The sequence below is a fragment of the Lepisosteus oculatus genome, chromosome 7 (assembly GCF_040954835.1).
Source record: "Lepisosteus oculatus isolate fLepOcu1 chromosome 7, fLepOcu1.hap2, whole genome shotgun sequence".
Taxonomy (NCBI): domain Eukaryota; kingdom Metazoa; phylum Chordata; class Actinopteri; order Semionotiformes; family Lepisosteidae; genus Lepisosteus; species Lepisosteus oculatus.
Window position 1 is genome coordinate 1,102,777 of NC_090702.1, and position 20,267 is coordinate 1,123,043.

At 52.9% G+C, this 20,267-nt stretch overlaps 1 protein-coding gene across 9 annotated transcripts in view; it reads right to left on the reverse strand.

Moving 5' to 3' along the window:
• Positions 1-19,193, reverse strand: part of LOC107076068 (zinc finger protein 271-like) — a 45,150-nt gene extending 25,957 nt beyond the window's left edge. The window contains exons 1-4 of one of the 9 annotated variants that reach the window (XM_069191828.1): positions 9,116-9,304; positions 8,344-8,417; positions 7,899-8,051; positions 5,275-7,472 (exon numbers count right to left, since the gene is read on the reverse strand). In XM_069191828.1, the coding sequence (XP_069047929.1) occupies positions 5,846-7,279 (1,434 nt within the window). In that variant the 5' untranslated portion in view covers positions 7,280-7,472; positions 7,899-8,051; positions 8,344-8,417; positions 9,116-9,304 and the 3' untranslated portion in view covers positions 5,275-5,845. The other 8 variants (XM_069191826.1, XM_069191829.1, XM_069191827.1 and 5 more) reach the window with 8 other exon arrangements.
• Between the last annotated feature and the right edge of the window lie 1,074 nt (positions 19,194-20,267).

Here is a 20,267-nt window from a genome sequence, read left to right on the forward strand (position 1 = left end):
CAGCCTGAGGAACAGACAGTGAGTCTGTCTCTCAATAATAATAATAATACAGTGTGTGATCTCCTGTCCCAGCCTGAGGAACAGACAGTGAGCCTGTCTCTCAATAATAATAATAATACAGTGTGTGATCTCCTGTCCCAGCCTGAGGAACAGACAGTGAGCCTGTCTCTCAATAATAATAATACAGTGTGTGATCTCCTGTCCCAGCCTGAGGAACAGACAGTGAGCCTGTCTCTCAATAATAATAATACAGTGTGTGATCTCCTGTCCCAGCCTGAGGAACAGACAGTGAGTCTGATCCTGTGTCACAATCACATTTTACACGATGTATATAAATGTTCAATAACAACGCTGACTATTGAGTTCAACCTTGTAGAAGTCATTTTAATTTGCCTAGGTTTCTACTTCCGATATATCTGGATATGTTCTGACAGAAGTGGACACTCCTGACCCGGAGAAACTCAGTAGGGGGACAGAAAAAGGTCATTCTTCTGCCTTGTAGGTCAGTCTGCCTGCTGTGGGGCTCTGGGTCATCCCCAATGAAGACCATCTCCCCAGACCAGCTCTCGGGTGCTCCCAGCACTACGCTGCACTGCTCTGAGGTTTCTTTCGTCATTTAGTGCAAGAATTCGAAACTGGAACAGTAAATCCGGAGAGTTCTGGACGACCGTCAGGAATCAATTAAACAGTCATTAACAGTCGGATTCGAATTATATAATAAAAAGTTTTTGATACGACACCAGAACATGCATAAGAAACCGACACATCCGAATACTCGTGAATCAATCTGCTGTGATACTGAATTAACAGAAGAGATCAAGTCCCAGCTTGAATCGGAATAAATCAGATTTATACTCAAGCGAGAGGGGTGGGGAGAACCCGGGTCGTCCCAACAACAGCTTCTTCCAGAATACACTAGAATACAGGGACCCTAGGTTGGCAAACGCAAGACATCTCCTATCGCAGAAAGAGTCTCGAGGCAGAATTCTGAACCTCACTAACTCACCCTCGGGGAAGAGGCATGAGAATCCAGTGAGCATACCCACGGCAATGAGTTGTGTGCTAGTATTTCAGGTCAGACATCACAGCTGGTGGAAAGGTCAGGATGTGAGCGTGGATAATTCTGGTATCCACCCTGCAGGTTCCTCATTGCTGGATGTTCCTCTGGGGGAGGGAAAGTGACCTTGGACCCATAGTCTGAGCAGTCCGTATACCAGACCTGGAAAATCTTAATCAAACAGCAGCATCTTCTTAGCTGCATTCTTCTGCTTTTAAACAAAATTCCAAGCCATTTTGTCAAGGCAAGAGAGACATTACCGATATATTCTTTCATTACACTGAATTTGAAGTGTACTAATACTTTTCCACTACAACGGTACCTTGTGAATCTGTTCATGATACCTGAGACTTGAAGCCTGGTTGAAACTCTTCCCACAATGTGCACAGCAGTATGGTTTCTCTCCCGTGTGAATCCGTTCATGACTCTTGAGCGCCCCTACCTGGTTGAAACTCTTCCCACACTGCTCACAGCAGTATGGTTTCTCTCCCGTGTGAATCCGTTCATGAACCTTGAGATGTCCTACCCTAGCGAAGCTCTTCCCACACTGTTCACAGCAGTACGGTTTCTCTCCGGTGTGAACCTGCTCATGAATGTTGAGCTGTGTCGCCCAACTGAAGCTCTTCCCACATTGGGCACAGATGTAAGGTCTCTCTCCCGTATGAATCCGTTTGTGAGTTCTGAGAATTCCCGAATGGCTGAAGCTCTTCCCACACTGTTCACAGCAGTACGGTCTCTCTCCTGTGTGAACCTGCTCATGAATGTTGAGCTGTGTCGCCCAACTGAAGCTCTTCCCACATTGGGCACAGGTGTAAGGTCTCTCTCCCGTATGAATCCGTTTGTGATTTCTGAGAATTCCCGAATGGCTGAAGCTCTTCCCACACTGTTCACAGCAGTACGGTCTCTCTCCTGTGTGAATCCGTTTGTGACTTCTGAGGGTTCCTGCCCGGTTGAAACTCTTCCCACAGAGTTCACAGCAGTACGGTCTCTCACCTGTGTGAATCCGTTCATGATCTTTGAGTGATCCTCTCTGATTGAAACTCTTCCCACAATGTTCACAGCAGAGTAGTTTCTTTCCCCTGTGAACTCGATCATGATTCTTGAGAGCTGTTGCCCGACTGAAACTCTTCCCACACAGTTCACAGCAGTACGGTCTCTCTCCACTGTGATTCTGTTCATGATCCTTCACAGTTCCTGCACAGATGCTCAATTCCTTGCCCTGAGATTTTATCTGGTCAGATTCCTGACGAGACTCAGTATCCAGTGCTGCAGTGCTGAGGGACTGAATCCTGGACAGATCTGCAGTGTAGCTGGAGTCCAGATCACTTTCACTCTTCACTCTGGGAGACACAATATCTGAACAGGATTCATGAGATTCTTGAAGATCAAATCCTTGTGTCTCACACTGAGGTTCTGTTTTAAAACTCTTAGATTCCAGTATCTGGAGTTTGTGTTCAACACAACCACATCCTACTGCATCCTGAGTTCCCAGCTCACCCTTCACACACAGAGCACAGCCTGACGCACTGAGTCCTTGTGTAACACAGCCTGTCTCTGGCTCTGCCATGTGGACAGACTCTGGTCCTCTGAGCTCCACCTCACTCTGTCTGGTCCTGTGCTGCTCAGGGAGCCCCTGTCTGTCTTCAGGAGCTGTGGGCTATGTGTCCTGCCTCAGACTGGAGCCCCACTCCTGCTCACAGTGCTGCAGCTCAGTGGAGCCCTGTCCCCAGTGTCAGGGAGAGCGCTGGTCTCTACAGCTCCTGGGGGAGAGACACACAGGAGAAGAGACTTTAATAACAGCTCTGATCAGACTGGAGCCCTGTCCCCAGTGTCAGGGAGAGCGCTGGTCTCTACAGCTCCTGGGGGAGAGACACACAGGAGAAGGAGACATTATCCACCTGCTCTGAGAATGACATTAGTCAACACAGTGTATATCAGGACAACTCTGTAACATTTTTATCTGCAAAATACTTATTCCTTTCTCGCTGCATAACCTTCCTAACCACATTACCATTTCCATCTGAAAAAACAGCTTGAAGATGTATGAATTGCTGTATTATTTCTGTTTAATGAATACAGTGTCCTACTTGTCTTGTGCACAAGTGTCAGGAGGTACCATCATAAGGGACAACTACAGTACCACTTAGCAAAACAACACACCGGCGAGCCCCTCCCCCACTGTGAGAGGAAGACCTTGGAACTTAATCGGAAGTGTGAGCTCCTACTGACACAGGAGGAGGAGAGAGAGAGGAAAGTTTATTTCAACAGAAACTGAAAGGTCTGAAAAGGCAGCAAAGGGCACGCCGTGCTCAAGAAATGTACCACAAAATCGAAATGCTCAGAAGAAACTGTGTTTTTGCTCAAGTCATTTTAGAAATGTAATTTCCAGTTCTGTTCAAAGTAAAAGTAAACTACTTTACGGGTCCTGAGCGGGTGTCTTTTGTCACGATTTAGCAGGAGCGACGTGCCCGCCTGTGAGTCAGGAGTGTCTGGTCAAACGAGATCGCAGCCGCCGCAGGACAGTCGCGCAGCGGTTTCGGGACTAACTGTCTCTCATCAATACCCACCCGCCCTCACCCGGCGAACTGTAGCCCGAACACGAACATTAACCTGGGCAGGAAATGTAGTTTCGATATAAACAAGGAACAGACACAGTAATAATCGCAGATGAACCCGCTGATCAGATGAAGTGTTCCGATGCACAGCCCCCCTGCCGTTCGGGCCAAGTGCGACAACAACAACACCGCCGAGCCCCGGGCGCCGGATCAAGCTCAGGTCCAGCTGAGCTCCGACTTTGTCCCGCTCGTGTTCTCGAACTCCGGAAAGTACCGGACCGGCTAAACCGCAACACGTCGGACGCAGCGGCGGGCTGAACCCGGGGAAGTTTGTCGCCATTGACCCATTCAGTTCAGTAACTGATTCGGTTAAACTCAGACTCAGTGTGACTCACCGGCCCAGCAGGGACCCGCTCAGGGCGGCTCAGGGAGTCCGGTTCTCCTGATGGAGGGACACTTGTTCTTCCAGCGGGACGGACCTGCAGGCGAGACCCTGCACAGCGCAGCCCCACTGGCGCGAGCTGGGACCCTCTGTGGGCTCCAACAGCTCGAGACAGGAAGTCCCGCCCTGAGAGAGGGAAAGACCCCGCCCCCTTCCTGTACAGCTCTTACAGCGCTGAGACGAGTAATGGCAGTAATGTACTATATTACTATATTTGACTTATTTTACCATTATAAGCAGAAATAAAAAAACTACACGACAGTGCGTTTACTAAATGCAATAATATGATTTGTTTGCTTAAAAGCTTGTATTATATTGATCTGTCCCGGATTTATATGAGATAGTTTGCGTGTTTGTCCGGATGAATTTAGTGAAGACTCTGACACACGGCCCAATTCAAGGTGGCTGGCGGGGCCAGAGCGACAGGCTGGGTAGACCCTGGCCAGCAGTCCAGTCCATCGGGTCCATGGGGGTTTAACGGTGAAAACTAAATCATGCTGTTTAATTGTACCCGCTTTGGCAATCGTGCCCGAAAAGCTTATTGAGTTGGAATATTCAAACCCTTCTTTGATAAACGGGGGCTCACAGGTCACAGGAGTGAGATACACCCATTTTCGCTCCTGTTTAACAGTCTTGTTCTCCACTTCTGACACAAGCGCACACTTTTATTTTGCACATTGCCTGTTGTTGTTTTTTGCACATTACCTGTTGTTGTTTTTTTTTGCACGTCGTCTGTTGTTGTTTTTTGCACACTGCCTGTTGTCTCTGTCTTTCTTTTGCTACACAATTGTATTGTTGTTGTTTTTTTTTCTCTTTGTACTACTCATGTCCGAGAGCTAGCTAAATAGCATTTCGTTATACCATATACCATGTATATGAGTGTGATGACAATAAACTTGAACTTGAATTTTCTGACAGGAGTGGATACCCGCAGGCTGAGCCCAACTGAAAAGGGGAAAAATACATTTTATTAAAAATAAATGTGCCTCTCAAGGTTTTTCATGTTTTTCTGTAAAAGGCAGTTCTGCCTTCTGTGGGGTACTGGCGCATCCCTGCTGGAGACAGTCGCTCCAAGCCATCTCCGAGGTGAACCTCTTCCCACACTGTTCACTGCAGTAAAGGGAAGTCAGCTGAGGGTCTTCATGTAGAGCAACACTTGGAAATTGTGACAGTAAATTCTGAGAGTTCTTGACAACATTTAAGAATCAATCCAACACAAGTTACAATCTCACACATCGTTTATTAAATTGTTTATTATATATTTAGACTCCAACAGCAAAACATGCATAAAAACACAAATAACAGAATATATTTGTGAACTGACCTGCTGCGATCTGAAAGATTGATTTTTGGGGGGGATCAGAAAGGAGAAGAGGTTGTAAAGCACTGCGGTCAAGTTCAGAGGTTTTATCCCTCTCGTATATTTTCATCACACACATACTCTCAGATACAATATGTATGCAGTTACGACTGCACATGATTAAAACTCACGTTTGGAATAATACTTGGTAAGTCTCAAGAATTACAATCATAATGTGAATAAAGACGTTTGCTACTCAAAGATCTGCTGGCCCAGCATGATCTGAGTGGTCAGCTGCTTGCTCTGTGCTGGGAGTGTCTGGGAAAGACATTACAACTGGCGATAGGTGAGGACCTGATCACAGACAGTCCTGCACTTTTCTTGCATTCTTGTGCTTTAACATAAAAGCCCATGATGCTTGTCAACGCAAAAGGAAGACTTCTCATGTGTTTACTAATCCTTAATTCGAAGGAAAATAATATACTTTTCCACTACAATGATTTCTCTCCCATATGAATCCGTTTATGACTTCTGAGGGCTCCTACCTGGTGGAAACCCTTCCCACACTGTTCACAGCAGTACGGCTTCTCTCCTGTGTGAATCCGTTCATGAATCTTGAGATTTGCTACTTGATTGAAACTCTTCCCACAGTGCTCACAGCAGTACGGTCTCTCTCCCGTGTGGATCCGTTCATGATTCTTCAGAATTGCTGCTTGATTGAAGCTCTTCCCACACTGCTCACAGCAGTACGGTCTCTCTCCTGTGTGAACTCGTTCATGAATCTTCAGATTTGCTGCCACACTGAAACTCTTCCCACACTGTTCACAACAGTACGGTCTCTCTCCTGTGTGGATCCGTTCATGGACTCTGAGATGTGCTGCCAAAATGAAACTCTTCCCACAATGTGCACAGCAGTACGGTCTCTCTCCTGTGTGAATCCGTTCATGACACTTGAGAGACCCAGCCTCACTGAAACTCTTCCCACACTGCTCACAGCTGTATGGTCTCTGTCTTGTGTAAATTCGCTCGTGATACTTGAGGGCTCCTGCCTGGTTGAAACTCTTCCCACAGTGCTCACAGCAGTACGGTCTCTCTCCTGTGTGAACTCGTTCGTGAATCTGGAGATTTGCTGCCTGCTTGAAACTCTTCCCACACTGTTTACAGCAGTACGGTTTCTCTCCTGTGTGAATCCGTTCATGACGCCCAAGATCTCCTGCCTGCTTGAAACTCTTCCCACACTGCTCACAGCAATACGGTCTCTCTCCCGTGTGAATCCGTTCATGAATCTTGAGATTTCCTGCTGAACTGAAACTCTTCCCGCACTGTTTACAGTAGTACGGTCTCTCCCCTGTGTGAATCCGTTCATGACACTTGAGGGCTCCTGCCTGGATAAACCTCTTTCCACACTGTTCACAGCAGTATGGTCTCTGTCCTGTGTGAATCCGTTCATGATTCCTGAGATTAGCTGCCTGATTGAAACTCTTCCCACACTGTTCACAGCCGTATGGTCTCTGTCCTGTGTGGATCTGGTCACGATTCGCCTCAGTTCCTGCATGGACCTTATGTGGTCGTTTGGTCTGTGTTTTAATCTGGTCAGACTCCTGATGGGACTCAGTATCCGGTGCTGCAGTGCTGAGGGACTGAATCCTGGACAGATCTGCAGTGTAGCTGGAGTCCAGATCACTTTCACTCTTCACTCTGGGAGACACAACATCTGAACAGGATTCATGAGATTCTTGAGCATCAAATCCTTGTGTATCGGACTGAGGTTCTGTTTCAAAACTCTTAGATTCCAGTATCTGGAGTTTGTGTTCAACACAACCACACCCTACTGCATCCTGAGTTCCCAGCTCACCCTTCAAACACAGAGCACACCCTGATGCACTGAGTCCTTGTGTAACACAGCCTGTCTCTGGCTCTGCCATGTGGACAGACTCTGGTCCTCTGAGCTCCTCCTCACTCTGTCTGGTCCTGTGCCGCTCAGGGAGCCCCTGTCTGTCTTCAGGAGCTGTGGGCTCTGTGTCCTGCCTCAGACTGGAGCCCCACTCCTGCTCACAGTGCTGCAGCTCAGTGGAGCCCTGTCCCCAGTGTCAGGGAGAGCGCTGGTCTCTACAGCTCCTGGGGGAGAGACACACAGGAGAAGGAGACATTATCCATCTGCTCTGAGAATGACATTAGTTCACGCAGTGTATATCAGGACAACTATATAACATGTTATCTGCAAAATATTTCTTCCTTTCTCTCCATATAACTTTCCTAACCACATTTCCCTTATCTCCATCAAACGTCCTTAACCATGTTTATCTCAATACACTGTTGGAGGATCTATGTTAATTGACATTATGAAACACACTGCTGAACAGTGAAACTCTGCCCACTAAGGAAGGAAGCACTTTCTTCTGCATAAGCAGACGGCCTGTCTCTGTGGAGATCACAGCTCACTCTGCTGCTCCTTCATCAGGGACTCATCAGTCCAGACGAGTGGGCCGGTCCCAGAGGAGGGGGTTCATGCCCAGGCCATGACACTCCTTCACCAGGCCTCACCCACGAGCTGCTGTTTCTGGGGTCACTGCAGGTTCTTCCTCCCTCCACACCCTGACCTCTCCTTCACTCTGCTGCAGGCTTGTCCTGCTCTCATCTGTCAACAGATCTGGGCTCCCAAACTCTCCTGGCTCGTCTTGTGCTTCTGAGAAAACTCTGAAGCATGGGGGAGGTGATGTTAAAGGCAGCTGTACTAGACTCTAATTATAAAATACCTAATAAATTACAGGTGTAACACATTTAACTGTAACTATCAAGCACTGTTCACTATAATACATTAAAAACACAAAAAGCAAATGAGAAAAGTTCTTAGTTCAGTATCAAATAGAAAAAAATGTAAAAAACTACACTACTGCAGGACTTAGTATTTAGTATAAACAGTTTTGTTTTTATCATTATCACAATAACAATGTCTGATAATAGTTTAATTCTGTCACGATTCACTCACACAGACCCGGCGATCTCGCAGTTAAATCTGGATCTGATCTCTTCCAGCGGACCTGTCCCGACCGCAGGAGCAGGCTGACAGTCCAGGGGACGAGACAGAAACAACAGGACACTGTTCTCTCTTCACTCCCACTGCAGGGGGCTCAATATAAACAGCTCTGAAGCATGAAGACACTAATAACACCTCTCTGTGCTCGTCACTGGACTCGCTGGGACTCCACAGGACTCGGGTCCGCTGGAAGACGAGCCGGACTCCACTCCGCTCCTCTCACTGAGGGAAACGGACCCGAGACCTCAGAAACACGGACCGGGTCCGTCTCGAAATGTTCTCTTATTCTGGGGACACCGGACCCGAACAGCCCGGATCAGACGGTACGTTTGCGCCGCTTCAGAGTAAACAGTTACACGATAAATTTTCAAATGTCTGAGAAGGTTAAATGTTATGTTTTTAATAATTATTTTGAACAGTGTTTCATGTTTTCAATTCCAATTTATTTACTGGTACAATATTTCCAGCGCACTTCCGGCTTCCGGTGAGCGCTTTATGGTAACCATAGTAACGGGCGCTGAGCGGGTCCGGGTCCGGGTGGGCACTGTGCGCCCAGCGGAACCACAGTCCCAGCAGGATCAACACCTGCACCCTGTGCTCAGGGCGAGAGGACACAGCGCAGACAGCGGGCTCATCAAGTCCCACATCTGGGGAGCAGCCCGCAGGCTGCGGTCAGAAATGAGCTCCGATGTCAACAGACGGACTCAGACTCAGTGTGACTCACCGGCCCAGCAGGGACCCGCTCAGGGCGGCTCAGGGAGTCCGGTTCTCCTGATGGAGGGACACTTGTTCTTCCAGCGGGACGGACCTGCAGGCGAGACCCTGCACAGCGCAGACACGCGCAGCCCCACTGGCGCGAGCTGGGACCCTCTGCGCTCCAGCAGCGCGAGACAGGAAATCCCACCCTGAGAGGGGAGAAGACCCCGCCCCCTTCCTGGAGGGCTTATAGTTCAGCACAGGTACGAGAACTCACTTGGTAAAATAAGTTGTAGACGAAAAAGACACGAGAAGACGTTCAAATCAAGATGACCAAATTCAGAATGGGATTTATTAGTGTAGCCACTCTTATTGTGTTAATGTAGCTCACGTATATAAGATTTAGTGTTTGTCCGGATAAACTGAGTGTCGTCTTGTGTGAGACACAAAAAATAATGGAGAGGCAAACGTCGGTGAAGAAGTAATTTAATATGGGTAAAATACATTTCCTGAAATTTCAGAAATCAGATTTTCCTTAAAAGGGACTGATATCATGCAATAGCAACACAGTCTTGTTAATGGTGTGCATCCGAATTTCTCTCATGATTGTCACGTCCGAAAGAAAATTAATGTATGCATGTCAGTGTGAAACAGCTGCCACAATGTTTGTAAGAATGGAGTCCTGCTGCAAAGTGTAGTTTTAAATATTGTAAATATCAGAATTCATTCACTAACTCTCCTCTTAAAATCTATCATAAAGGCAGAGGTATGATTTAATTCAGATTGTCTCAACAAAGTTTGCTCTTAGCGTTATTTCTGAGCTTCAGAATGGACAGAAACTCCTGATCGTGTCTGTTTTTGTGATTCCCAGCGGTGTCCTGCCTCTTAGAGTAGAAAAGGGAATACAAAGATAACATCAGTATGTTTGCGACACTTTATTATCCAGAGATGTTCCAACAAGTACAGATGTTTAAGTCCCATGACCCACTAAGTAAATGTGTAAAATCAGCAGGTTTTTAAATGGAGTGGAGGAAAATACGGTGTCTTTACTAAACAAACACACTTCAGTGAAGGCGTCCCCAGGAGAGTACAACCGAGACCTTAGGGACGGTCCTTCAGCAGTGCAACAGCCTATTTCTGCTTCATCACACTACACCCCTGTCGGCAGCAGTATGATTCCCCTCACGCGTGACTCTGCTCGTGCCTCTTCAGGAGCCCGGCCCTGATGAAGCTCTTCCCACCCCTGTCGGCAGCAGTATGATTCCCGTCACGCGTGACTCTGCTCGTGTCTCTTCAGGAGCCCGGCCCTGATGAAGCTCTTCCCACCCCTGTCGGCAGCAGTATGATTCCCGTCACGCGTGACTCTGCTCGTGTCTCTTCAGGAGCCCGGCCCTGATGAAGCTCTTCCCACCCCTGTCGGCAGCAGTATGATTCCCCTCACGCGTGACTCTGCTCGTGTCTCTTCAGGAGCCCGGCCCTGATGAAGCTCTTCCCACCCCTGTCGGCAGCAGTATGATTCCCGTCACGCGTGACTCTGCTCGTGTCTCTTCAGGAGCCCGGCCCTGATGAAGCCCTTCCCACCCCTGTCGGCAGCGGTATGATTCCCGTCACGCGTGACTCTGCTCGTGTCTCTTCAGGAGCCCGGCCCTGATGAAGCCCTTCCCACCCCTGTCGGCAGCAGTATGATTCCCGTCACGCGTGACTCTGCTCGTGTCTCTTCAGGAGCCCGGCCCTGATGAAGCTCTTCCCACCCCTGTCGGCAGCGGTATGATTCCCCTCACGCGTGACTCTGCTCGTGTCTCTTCAGGAGCCCGGCCCTGATGAAGCTCTTCCCACCCCTGTCGGCAGCGGTATGATTCCCCTCACGCGTGACTCTGCTCGTGTCTCTTCAGGAGCCCGGCCCTGATGAAGCTCTTCCCACCCCTGTCGGCAGCAGTATGATTCCCCTCACGCGTGACTCTGCTCGTGTCTCTTCAGGAGCCCGGCCCTGATGAAGCTCTTCCCACCCCTGTCGGCAGCAGTATGATTCCCGTCACGCGTGACTCTGCTCGTGTCTCTTCAGGAGCCCGGCCCTGATGAAGCTCTTCCCACCCCTGTCGGCAGCGGTATGATTCCCCTCACGCGTGACTCTGCTCGTGTCTCTTCAGGAGCCCGGCCCTGATGAAGCCCTTCCCACCCCTGTCGGCAGCGGTATGATTCCCCTCACGCGTGACTCTGCTCGTGTCTCTTCAGGAGCCCGGCCCTGATGAACCCCTTCCCACCCCTGTCGGCAGCAGTCTGATTCCCCTCACGCGTGACCCTGCTCGTGTCTCTTCAGGAGCCCGGCCCTGAAGAAGCTCTTCCCACCCCTGTCGGCAGCAGTATGATTCCCGTCACGCGTGACTCTGCTCGTGTCTCTTCAGGAGCCCGGCCCTGATGAAGCCCTTCCCACCCCTGTCGGCAGCAGTCTGATTCCCGTCACGCGTGACTCTGCTCGTGTCTCTTCAGGAGCCCGGCCCTGAAGAAGCTCTTCCCACCCCTGTCGGCAGCAGTATGATTCCCGTCACGCGTGACCCTGCTCGTGTCTCTTCAGGAGCCCGGCCCTGAAGAAGCTCTTCCCACCCCTGTCGGCAGCAGTATGATTCCCCTCACGCGTGACTCTGCTCGTGTCTCTTCAGGAGCCCGGCCCCGAAGAAGCTCTTCCCACCCCTGTCGGCAGCAGTATGATTCCCGTCACGCGTGACTCTGCTCGTGTCTCTTCAGGAGCCCGGCCCTGATGAACCCCTTCCCACCCCTGTCGGCAGCAGTATGATTCCCCTCACGCGTGACTCTGCTCGTGTCTCTTCAGGAGCCCGGCCCCGAAGAAGCTCTTCCCACCCCTGTCGGCAGCAGTATGATTCCCGTCACGCGTGACTCTGCTCGTGTCTCTTCAGGAGCCCGGCCCTGATGAAGCCCTTCCCACCCCTGTCAGCAGCAGTATGATTCCCCTCACGCGTGACCCTGCTCGTGTCTCTTCAGGAGCCCGGCCCTGATGAAGCTCTTCCCACCCCTGTCGGCAGCAGTATGATTCCCGTCACGCATGACTCTGCTCGTGTCTCTTCAGGAGCCCGGCCCTGATGAAGCTCTTCCCACCCCTGTCGGCAGCGGTATGATTCCCGTCACGCGTGACCCTGCTCGTGTCTCTTCAGGAGCCCGGCCCTGATGAACCCCTTCCCACCCCTGTCGGCAGCAGTATGATTCCCGTCACGCGTGACTCTGCTCGTGTCTCTTCAGGAGCCCGGCCCTGATGAAGCTCTTCCCACCCCTGTCGGCAGCAGTCTGATTCCCCTCACGCGTGACTCTGCTCGTGTCTCTTCAGGAGCCCGGCCCTGAAGAAGCCCTTCCCACCCCTGTCGGCAGCAGTATGATTCCCGTCACGCGTGACCCTGCTCGTGTCTCTTCAGGAGCCCGGCCCCGAAGAAGCTCTTCCCACCCCTGTCGGCAGCAGTATGATTCCCGTCACGCGTGACCCTGCTCGTGTCTCTTCAGGAGCCCGGCCCTGATGAAGCTCTTCCCACCCCTGTCGGCAGCGGTATGAATCCCGTCACGCGTGACCCTGCTCGTGCCTCTTCAGGAGCCCGGCCCTGATGAAGCTCTTCCCACCCCTGTCGGCAGCAGTATGATTCCCGTCACGCGTGACCCTGCTCGTGCCTCTTCAGGAGCCCGGCCCTGATGAAGCTCTTCCCACCCCTGTCGGCAGCAGTATGATTCCCGTCACGCGTGACCCTGCTCGTGCCTCTTCAGGAGCCCGGCCCTGATGAAGCTCTTCCCACCCCTGTCGGCAGCAGTATGATTCCCGTCACGCGTGACTCTGCTCGTGCCTCTTCAGGAGCCCGGCCCTGATGAAGCCCTTCCCACCCCTGTCGGCAGCAGTATGATTCCCGTCACGCGTGACCCTGCTCGTGCCTCTTCAGGAGCCCGGCCCTGATGAAGCTCTTCCCACCCCTGTCGGCAGCGGTATGATTCCCGTCACGCGTGACTCTGCTCGTGTCTCTTCAGGAGCCCGGCCCTGATGAACCCCTTCCCACCCCTGTCGGCAGCGGTATGATTCCCGTCACGCGTGACCCTGCTCGTGTCTCTTCAGGAGCCCGGCCCTGAAGAAGCTCTTCCCACCCCTGTCGGCAGCAGTATGATTCCCGTCACGCGTGACCCTGCTCGTGCCTCTTCAGGAGCCCGGCCCTGATGAAGCTCTTCCCACCCCTGTCGGCAGCAGTCTGATTCCCGTCACGCGTGACTCTGCTCGTGTCTCTTCAGGAGCCCGGCCCTGATGAAGCTCTTCCCACCCCTGTCGGCAGCAGTATGATTCCCCTCACGCGTGACTCTGCTCGTGTCTCTTCAGGAGCCCGGCCCTGATGAAGCCCTTCCCACCCCTGTCGGCAGCAGTATGATTCCCCTCACGCGTGACTCTGCTCGTGCCTCTTCAGGAGCCCGGCCCTGATGAAGCCCTTCCCACCCCTGTCGGCAGCGGTATGATTCCCCTCACGCGTGACTCTGCTCGTGTCTCTTCAGGAGCCCGGCCCTGATGAAGCTCTTCCCACCCCTGTCGGCAGCAGTATGATTCCCGTCACGCGTGACCCTGCTCGTGCCTCTTCAGGAGCCCGGCCCTGAAGAAGCTCTTCCCACCCCTGTCGGCAGCAGTATGATTCCCGTCACGCGTGACTCTGCTCGTGTCTCTTCAGGAGCCCGGCCCTGATGAACCCCTTCCCACCCCTGTCAGCAGCAGTATGATTCCCCTCACGCGTGACCCTGCTCGTGTCTCTTCAGGAGCCCGGCCCTGAAGAAGCCCTTCCCACCCCTGTCGGCAGCAGTATGATTCCCCTCACGCGTGACCCTGCTCGTGTCTCTTCAGGAGCCCGGCCCTGAAGAAGCCCTTCCCACCCCTGTCGGCAGCAGTATGATTCCCCTCACGCGTGACCCTGCTCGTGTCTCTTCAGGAGCCCGGCCCTGAAGAAGCTCTTCCCACCCCTGTCGGCAGCAGTCTGATTCCCCTCACGCATGACTCTGCTCGTGTCTCTTCAGGAGCCCGGCCCTGATGAACCCCTTCCCACCCCTGTCAGCAGCAGTATGATTCCCGTCACGCGTGACTCTGCTCGTGTCTCTTCAGGAGCCCGGCCCTGAAGAAGCTCTTCCCACCCCTGTCGGCAGCAGTATGATTCCCGTCACGCGTGACTCTGCTCGAGTCTCTTCAGGAGCCCGGCCCTGATGAAGCCCTTCCCACCCCTGTCGGCAGCGGTATGATTCCCCTCACGCGTGACCCTGCTCGTGTCTCTTCAGGAGCCCGGCCCTGAAGAAGCTCTTCCCACCCCTGTCGGCAGCAGTATGATTCCCCTCACGCGTGACTCTGCTCGTGCCTCTTCAGGAGCCCGGCCCTGAAGAAGCTCTTCCCACCCCTGTCGGCAGCGGTATGATTCCCCTCACGCGTGACTCTGCTCGTGTCTCTTCAGGAGCCCGGCCCTGATGAAGCTCTTCCCACCCCTGTCGGCAGCGGTATGATTCCCGTCACGCGTGACTCTGCTCGTGTCTCTTCAGGAGCCCGGCCCTGATGAACCCCTTCCCACCCCTGTCGGCAGCAGTATGATTCCCCTCACGCGTGACTCTGCTCGTGTCTCTTCAGGAGCCCGGCCCTGATGAACCCCTTCCCACCCCTGTCGGCAGCAGTATGATTCCCGTCACGCGTGACCCTGCTCGTGTCTCTTCAGGAGCCCGGCCCTGATGAAGCCCTTCCCACCCCTGTCGGCAGCAGTATGATTCCCCTCACGCGTGACTCTGCTCGTGTCTCTTCAGGAGCCCGGCCCTGATGAAGCTCTTCCCACCCCTGTCGGCAGCAGTATGATTCCCCTCACGCGTGACTCTGCTCGTGTCTCTTCAGGAGCCCGGCCCTGATGAAGCCCTTCCCGCACTGGGTGCAGCGGTAGGGCCTCTCTCCCGTGTGGATCCGCTGGTGGTACTTCAGGGATGCGGGCAGGATGAAGCTCTTCCCGCACAGCTCGCAGCGGTGGGGCCTCTCTCCCGTGTGGATCCGCTCGTGACACTTGAGGTTCCCCGCCCTTGTGAAGCTCTTCCCGCAGTAGGAGCAGCTGTACGGCCTCTCCCCTCTGTGAACGCGCTCGTGCCTCGCCAGGTCTCTCGCCATACTGAAGCTCCTCCCGCACTGCTCGCAGCAGTAGGGCCTCTCTCCCGTGTGGATCCTCTCGTGACCCTTAAGGTGCACCGCCTGGCTGAAGCTCTTCCCGCAGTGCTCGCAGCAGTAGGGCCTCTCTCCCGTGTGGATCCGCCCGTGACACGTCAGGTCCAGCGCCCTCTTGAAGCTCCTGCCGCACAGCTCGCAGCAGTAGGGCCTCTCGCCCGTGTGGATCCGCTCGTGTCTCCTGAGGTTCCCCGCCCAGCTGAAGCTCTTCCCGCAGTGTTTGCAACCATACAGCCTCTCTCCTAGGTGGATCCGTTCGTGGCTCTTGAGGTACCCCGCCCGGCTGAAGCTCTTCCCGCACTGGATGCAGCAGTGTGGCCTCTCTCCCGTGTGGGTCCGCTCGTGAGTCTTGACGTCCCCGGCCCGGGTGAAGCTCTTCCCGCACTGGGCGCAGCGGTAGGGCCTCTCTCCCGTGTGGATCCGCTGGTGGATCTGAAGGCTGCTTGGGTGGCCGAATGTCTTCCCACACTGGCTGCAGCGATGCTGCCCCCCTCTGGCTCGGCTGGAGGCTGTGCCCTGGGCCTCCCCATGAGGCGGTGAGCCATCCTGTGGGCTGGAGGGTCCAGGGGGCTGATGGGCGAGCTGGAAGGATGGGGTTTCTCTCCTCCCTCCGCCCTGACACTCCCCCCTGGGCCTGTTTCCCAGACCCCCAGACTGGCCTTCCTCCGGTCTCCGTCTGCAGAGCCGAGGTCCTGTTGTAGACGATTCAGATTCTCCTGCAGTCGGCCCCCCCACAGTGAGCTCAGATCCGGCTGCAGACAGTTCCTCTATCTTGAGCTCAAGTCCAACAGCAGGCTGTTGCTCCGTTTTCAGCCCAGATCTTATGGTCGACTCATCCTCTGCTTTGAGCTCAGGCTCTGCTGTGGACGCTTCCTCCAGAGTGAGCTCAGTTTTTATAAAAAGCTGGGATTCTGGTTTAGTTTCCATTTCTCCAGCACACTTAGATCCCAGGTTATAAGGTTCTTCTGTATCACACTCGGGTCTTACTCTGTGAGGTAATTCAGTAACGTCCTCAATTTCCAGCTCATCTTCCCTCTACAGAGCACTCCGAGATCTCCTGGGTCCTGGTGTTACACAGCCTGCTCCACTCCTGCTCGCAGTGCTGCAGCTCAGTGGAGCCCTGTCCCCAGTGTCAGGGAGAGCGCTGGTCTCTACAGCTCCTGGGGGAGAGACAGACAGGAGAAGAGACTTTAATAACAGCTCTGATCAGACTGGAGCCCTGTCCCCAGTGTCAGGGAGAGCGCTGGTCTCTACAGCTCCTGGGGAAGAGACACACAGGAGAAGAGACTTTAATAACAGCTCTGATCAGACTGGAGCCCTGTCCCCAGTGTCAGGGAGAGCGCTGGTCTTTAACACCGTTATCTGCATTTCTGCATTTTATGTTACAAAGATTTATACAAAATAGTCTTTCAGTGCCCCTCAGAAATATTGGGAGTACTCAGCAGCCATATCACCCTAAAGCTCAGCCGTGTGGGCCTGGCTGGCAGCTGGAGAAGAGACCTCCTGGGAAAGCTGAGGCTGCTGCTGGAAGAGGTGTTAGTGGGACCAGTAGGGGGCGCTCACCCTGCAGTCTGCATGTGTTCTAATGCCCCAGTATTAGTGGTGGGGATACTAGAGTTGGAAAAAAAAGGTGAGACATAAAACCAAGGTCCTGACTCTCTGTGGTCATGAACAATCCCAGGGTGCCTCTCGAGGAGAGTAGGGGTGTCACCCCAGTGTCCTAGCCAAATTTCCCCCCTGGCCTTTACCCCTCATGGCCTCCTAATAACCCCCTTCTCTGAACTGGCTCCATCCCTCTGCTCTCCTCCCCACTGGGAGCTGGTGTGTGGGAGAGGACTGGAGCATCATCCAGGTGGGGCTGCACACTGGTGGGGGTAGTGGGATCCCCCCCCCTGACCTGTACAGCGCTCAGCGTGGGGGTGTCCAGTGTCAGGATTATTTATTTCATCCAGACTTTTTTTCCTGGGAGTTCCACCTAAGGAATTGGCTTCAGCATCGCCAGGCAGGACCTCCCCAGCAGGACTGATTAACGAGCCCATGACTGTAAGGTAACGCAAAATGAAAACCTATTTTCTCGTTCCCTTTCTCAGCTCCTCACCAAGCACTTTGTACCTGTGAGCATGAGATCAACAACAGCGACGACTACAATACGACATCCATTCTTCTGGGGAAAGCCCATACATACATTTGATCAGAAAGACGAATGTTGTTGGTAAATTCAGAAATACCCGACTTTCTCTGTAAAAAAACAGGGTAAATGCACGAATAGTAAAACAAGGTCAAAAGAACACAGGTTTGAAATTCAGGATTGTCAACCGGGTCAGCTGCCGACGAGGAGTGTCATCTGCGATTTTTGGTTTTCATTGCCTGTTGATCGCCATCATTGGCAAATAAGTCAAAAGATCCAGGTAGCATATACTTTATATATAGGCAGTAGGGTCCGCTTCTCCACAATTTGGTCTGGCCTGCGGAGTCTCGGACAGAGGAAGAGCAGAACGGGATGAATGTACTGGAACAAACAATCACGGTTTATTCATCAAATGCACAACGATACAGTAATATCGATGCTGTAATATCTGTACTATATAAACAAATACAGTCCCGTACTTCAGAGTATGTAAAACGTTTTCTACCTAATTTAATTCACTCAGCTGCTGCACAACACAGGTTCTCTGCATTGTAGGTCGCACTGGGTCAGAGCTGCTTTTAAACCCAGGAATATGAATATTCAAGCTAACCGCGCTCCAGGTCCGGCCCCCTTGTGGACGTGTTGAGTATTTATCTCCCGAGTCCTGCGCGCTGTGTTCAGTCCGACGGAGACGAGCCGCTTGGACACAGGGCACGGCTCATTCTGAACACTTTCGCACTCCTGCTGGAACAGCAGGCTGGCGTGTTCATTTCACTCACACAGACTCGGCAATCTCGCAGTTAAATCTGGATCTGATCTCTTCCAGCGGACCTGTCCCGACCGCAGGAGCAGGCTGACAGTCCAGGGGACGAGACAGAGACAACAGGACACTGTTCTCTCTTCACTCCCACTGCAGGGGGCTCAATATAAACAGCTCTGAAGCATGAAGACACTAATAACACCTCTCTGTGCTCGTCACTGGACTCGCTGGGACTCCACAGGACTCGGGTCCGCTGGAAGACGAGCCGGACTCCACTCCGCTCCTCTCACTGAGGGAAACGGACCCGAGACCTCAGAAACACGGACCGGGTCCGTCTCGAAATGTTCTGTTATTCTGGGGACACCGGACCCGAACAGGCCAGATTAGACTGTGCTTGAGGCGACTGACAGAGATTTGATCTGTTTAAACAGAGCTTCTCTATCGCGCTGATCGGCGGAACCCCAGCGGGTTCGGGTCCGGGTCCGGGTGGGCACTGTGCGCCCAGCGGAACCACAGTCCCAGCAGGATCAACACCTGCACCCTGTGCTCAGGGCGAGAGGACACAGCGCAGACAGCGGGCTCATCAAGTCCCACATCTGGGGAGCAGCCCGCAGGCTGCGGTCAGAAATGAGCTCCGATGTCAACAGACGGACTCAGACTCAGTGTGACTCACCGGCCCAGCAGGGACCCGCTCAGGGCGGCTCAGGGAGTCCGGTTCTCCTGATGGAGGGACACTTGTTCTTCCAGCGGGACGGACCTGCAGGCGAGACCCTGCGCAGCGCAGACACGCGCAGCCCCACTATGAGCTCGAACCTTTGTGCTGAAACAGCGCGAGACGGCAAATCTCCCCCCCCACCTCTCCGAGGGGAGAGAAGACCACGCCCCCCCCCTCACACAGCAGCCGTGTGCGCGGAAGTGCAACACCAGAAGGTGTCTCACAAGTCTGAGAATGTCGATTTACTCGAGCAGTCACCGGTTGTGCGCTCATTTATTTACGTTGTTTCTTTTCCGGATACACGTAGGGAAGGATTTAACCCGGACAGTTTTGGGTGTGACACCGGAAGAAAGGCAGGGAGAGACGGACAGCAAAGTCGGAGTTTGCTAACCTGCTCGTGTACGTCTTACACACTGTTTGCTCTCTTGGCGTTCGGTAGCCCCAGGAGGAAGGAATTAACATTATCACAGAAACCCAGTTTGCTCCCAGCTCGCCGGTCTGTTGTCGCCTGTCCTGACCCTCTGTCTGCAGGAGTTGCAGAGCTCTTTCACAGACTGTAAAGATGGATTGTTATTAATAATAATTCCTTACGTGTATGTAGTGCTTTTCCAGACGCTGCCCTCAGAGCTCTTTCCAGGTCGTGGGGATCCCCTCCACCCCCACCTGGATGATGCTCCAGTCCTCTCACACACACCAGCTCTCAGTGGGAGGAGAGCAGAGGGATGGAGCCAGTTCAGAGAGGGGGGTTATTAGGAGGCCATGAGGGGTAAAGGCCAGGGGGGAGTTTGACCAGGACACTGGGGTGACACCCCTACTCTTCTCAAGAGGCACCCTGGGATTGTCATGACCACAGAGGTTAATGACTGGTCATGGCTGCCTATCTTGTCTCTGATGCTTAACTGTAATTTTAATGAACTTTTTTGAATCATCCAGTGTAAAGAGGTTGAAGTAAAATCTTGTTGATGCCAGATGAATTCATGCTTAGATGAACTACCTTCTCAGGGTGAGAGAAATCCCAGCAGACTCTGGGCTCTCCAGGAGCGAGTCTGGCACTCCTGTGCTGAACTGTGCGTCTGTGTGCACTGTGGTGGACTGGTGTCCCTCTGCTGTATGACCCTACCTCGCACCCTCTTGAGGAAGACTCTGGGAAACGGCAGCGCTACAGCGTCACATGATACAACCTCAGCTGGCGAGCGGCCAAGCCACGCTTTATTGTCGCGGTGTTTAGTTCTTGCCTCGTCGACACACAGTGCCCCCCCCAGAAACGGCTCAAACCCGCCCTTCCAGTCGTAGTTAAAACAAGTCCTGCCGCCCGCCGGGGATCATAACTAAGCTCAGTCGTGTTGTTGTGAAATCGCTGCTCCCTGCTGCC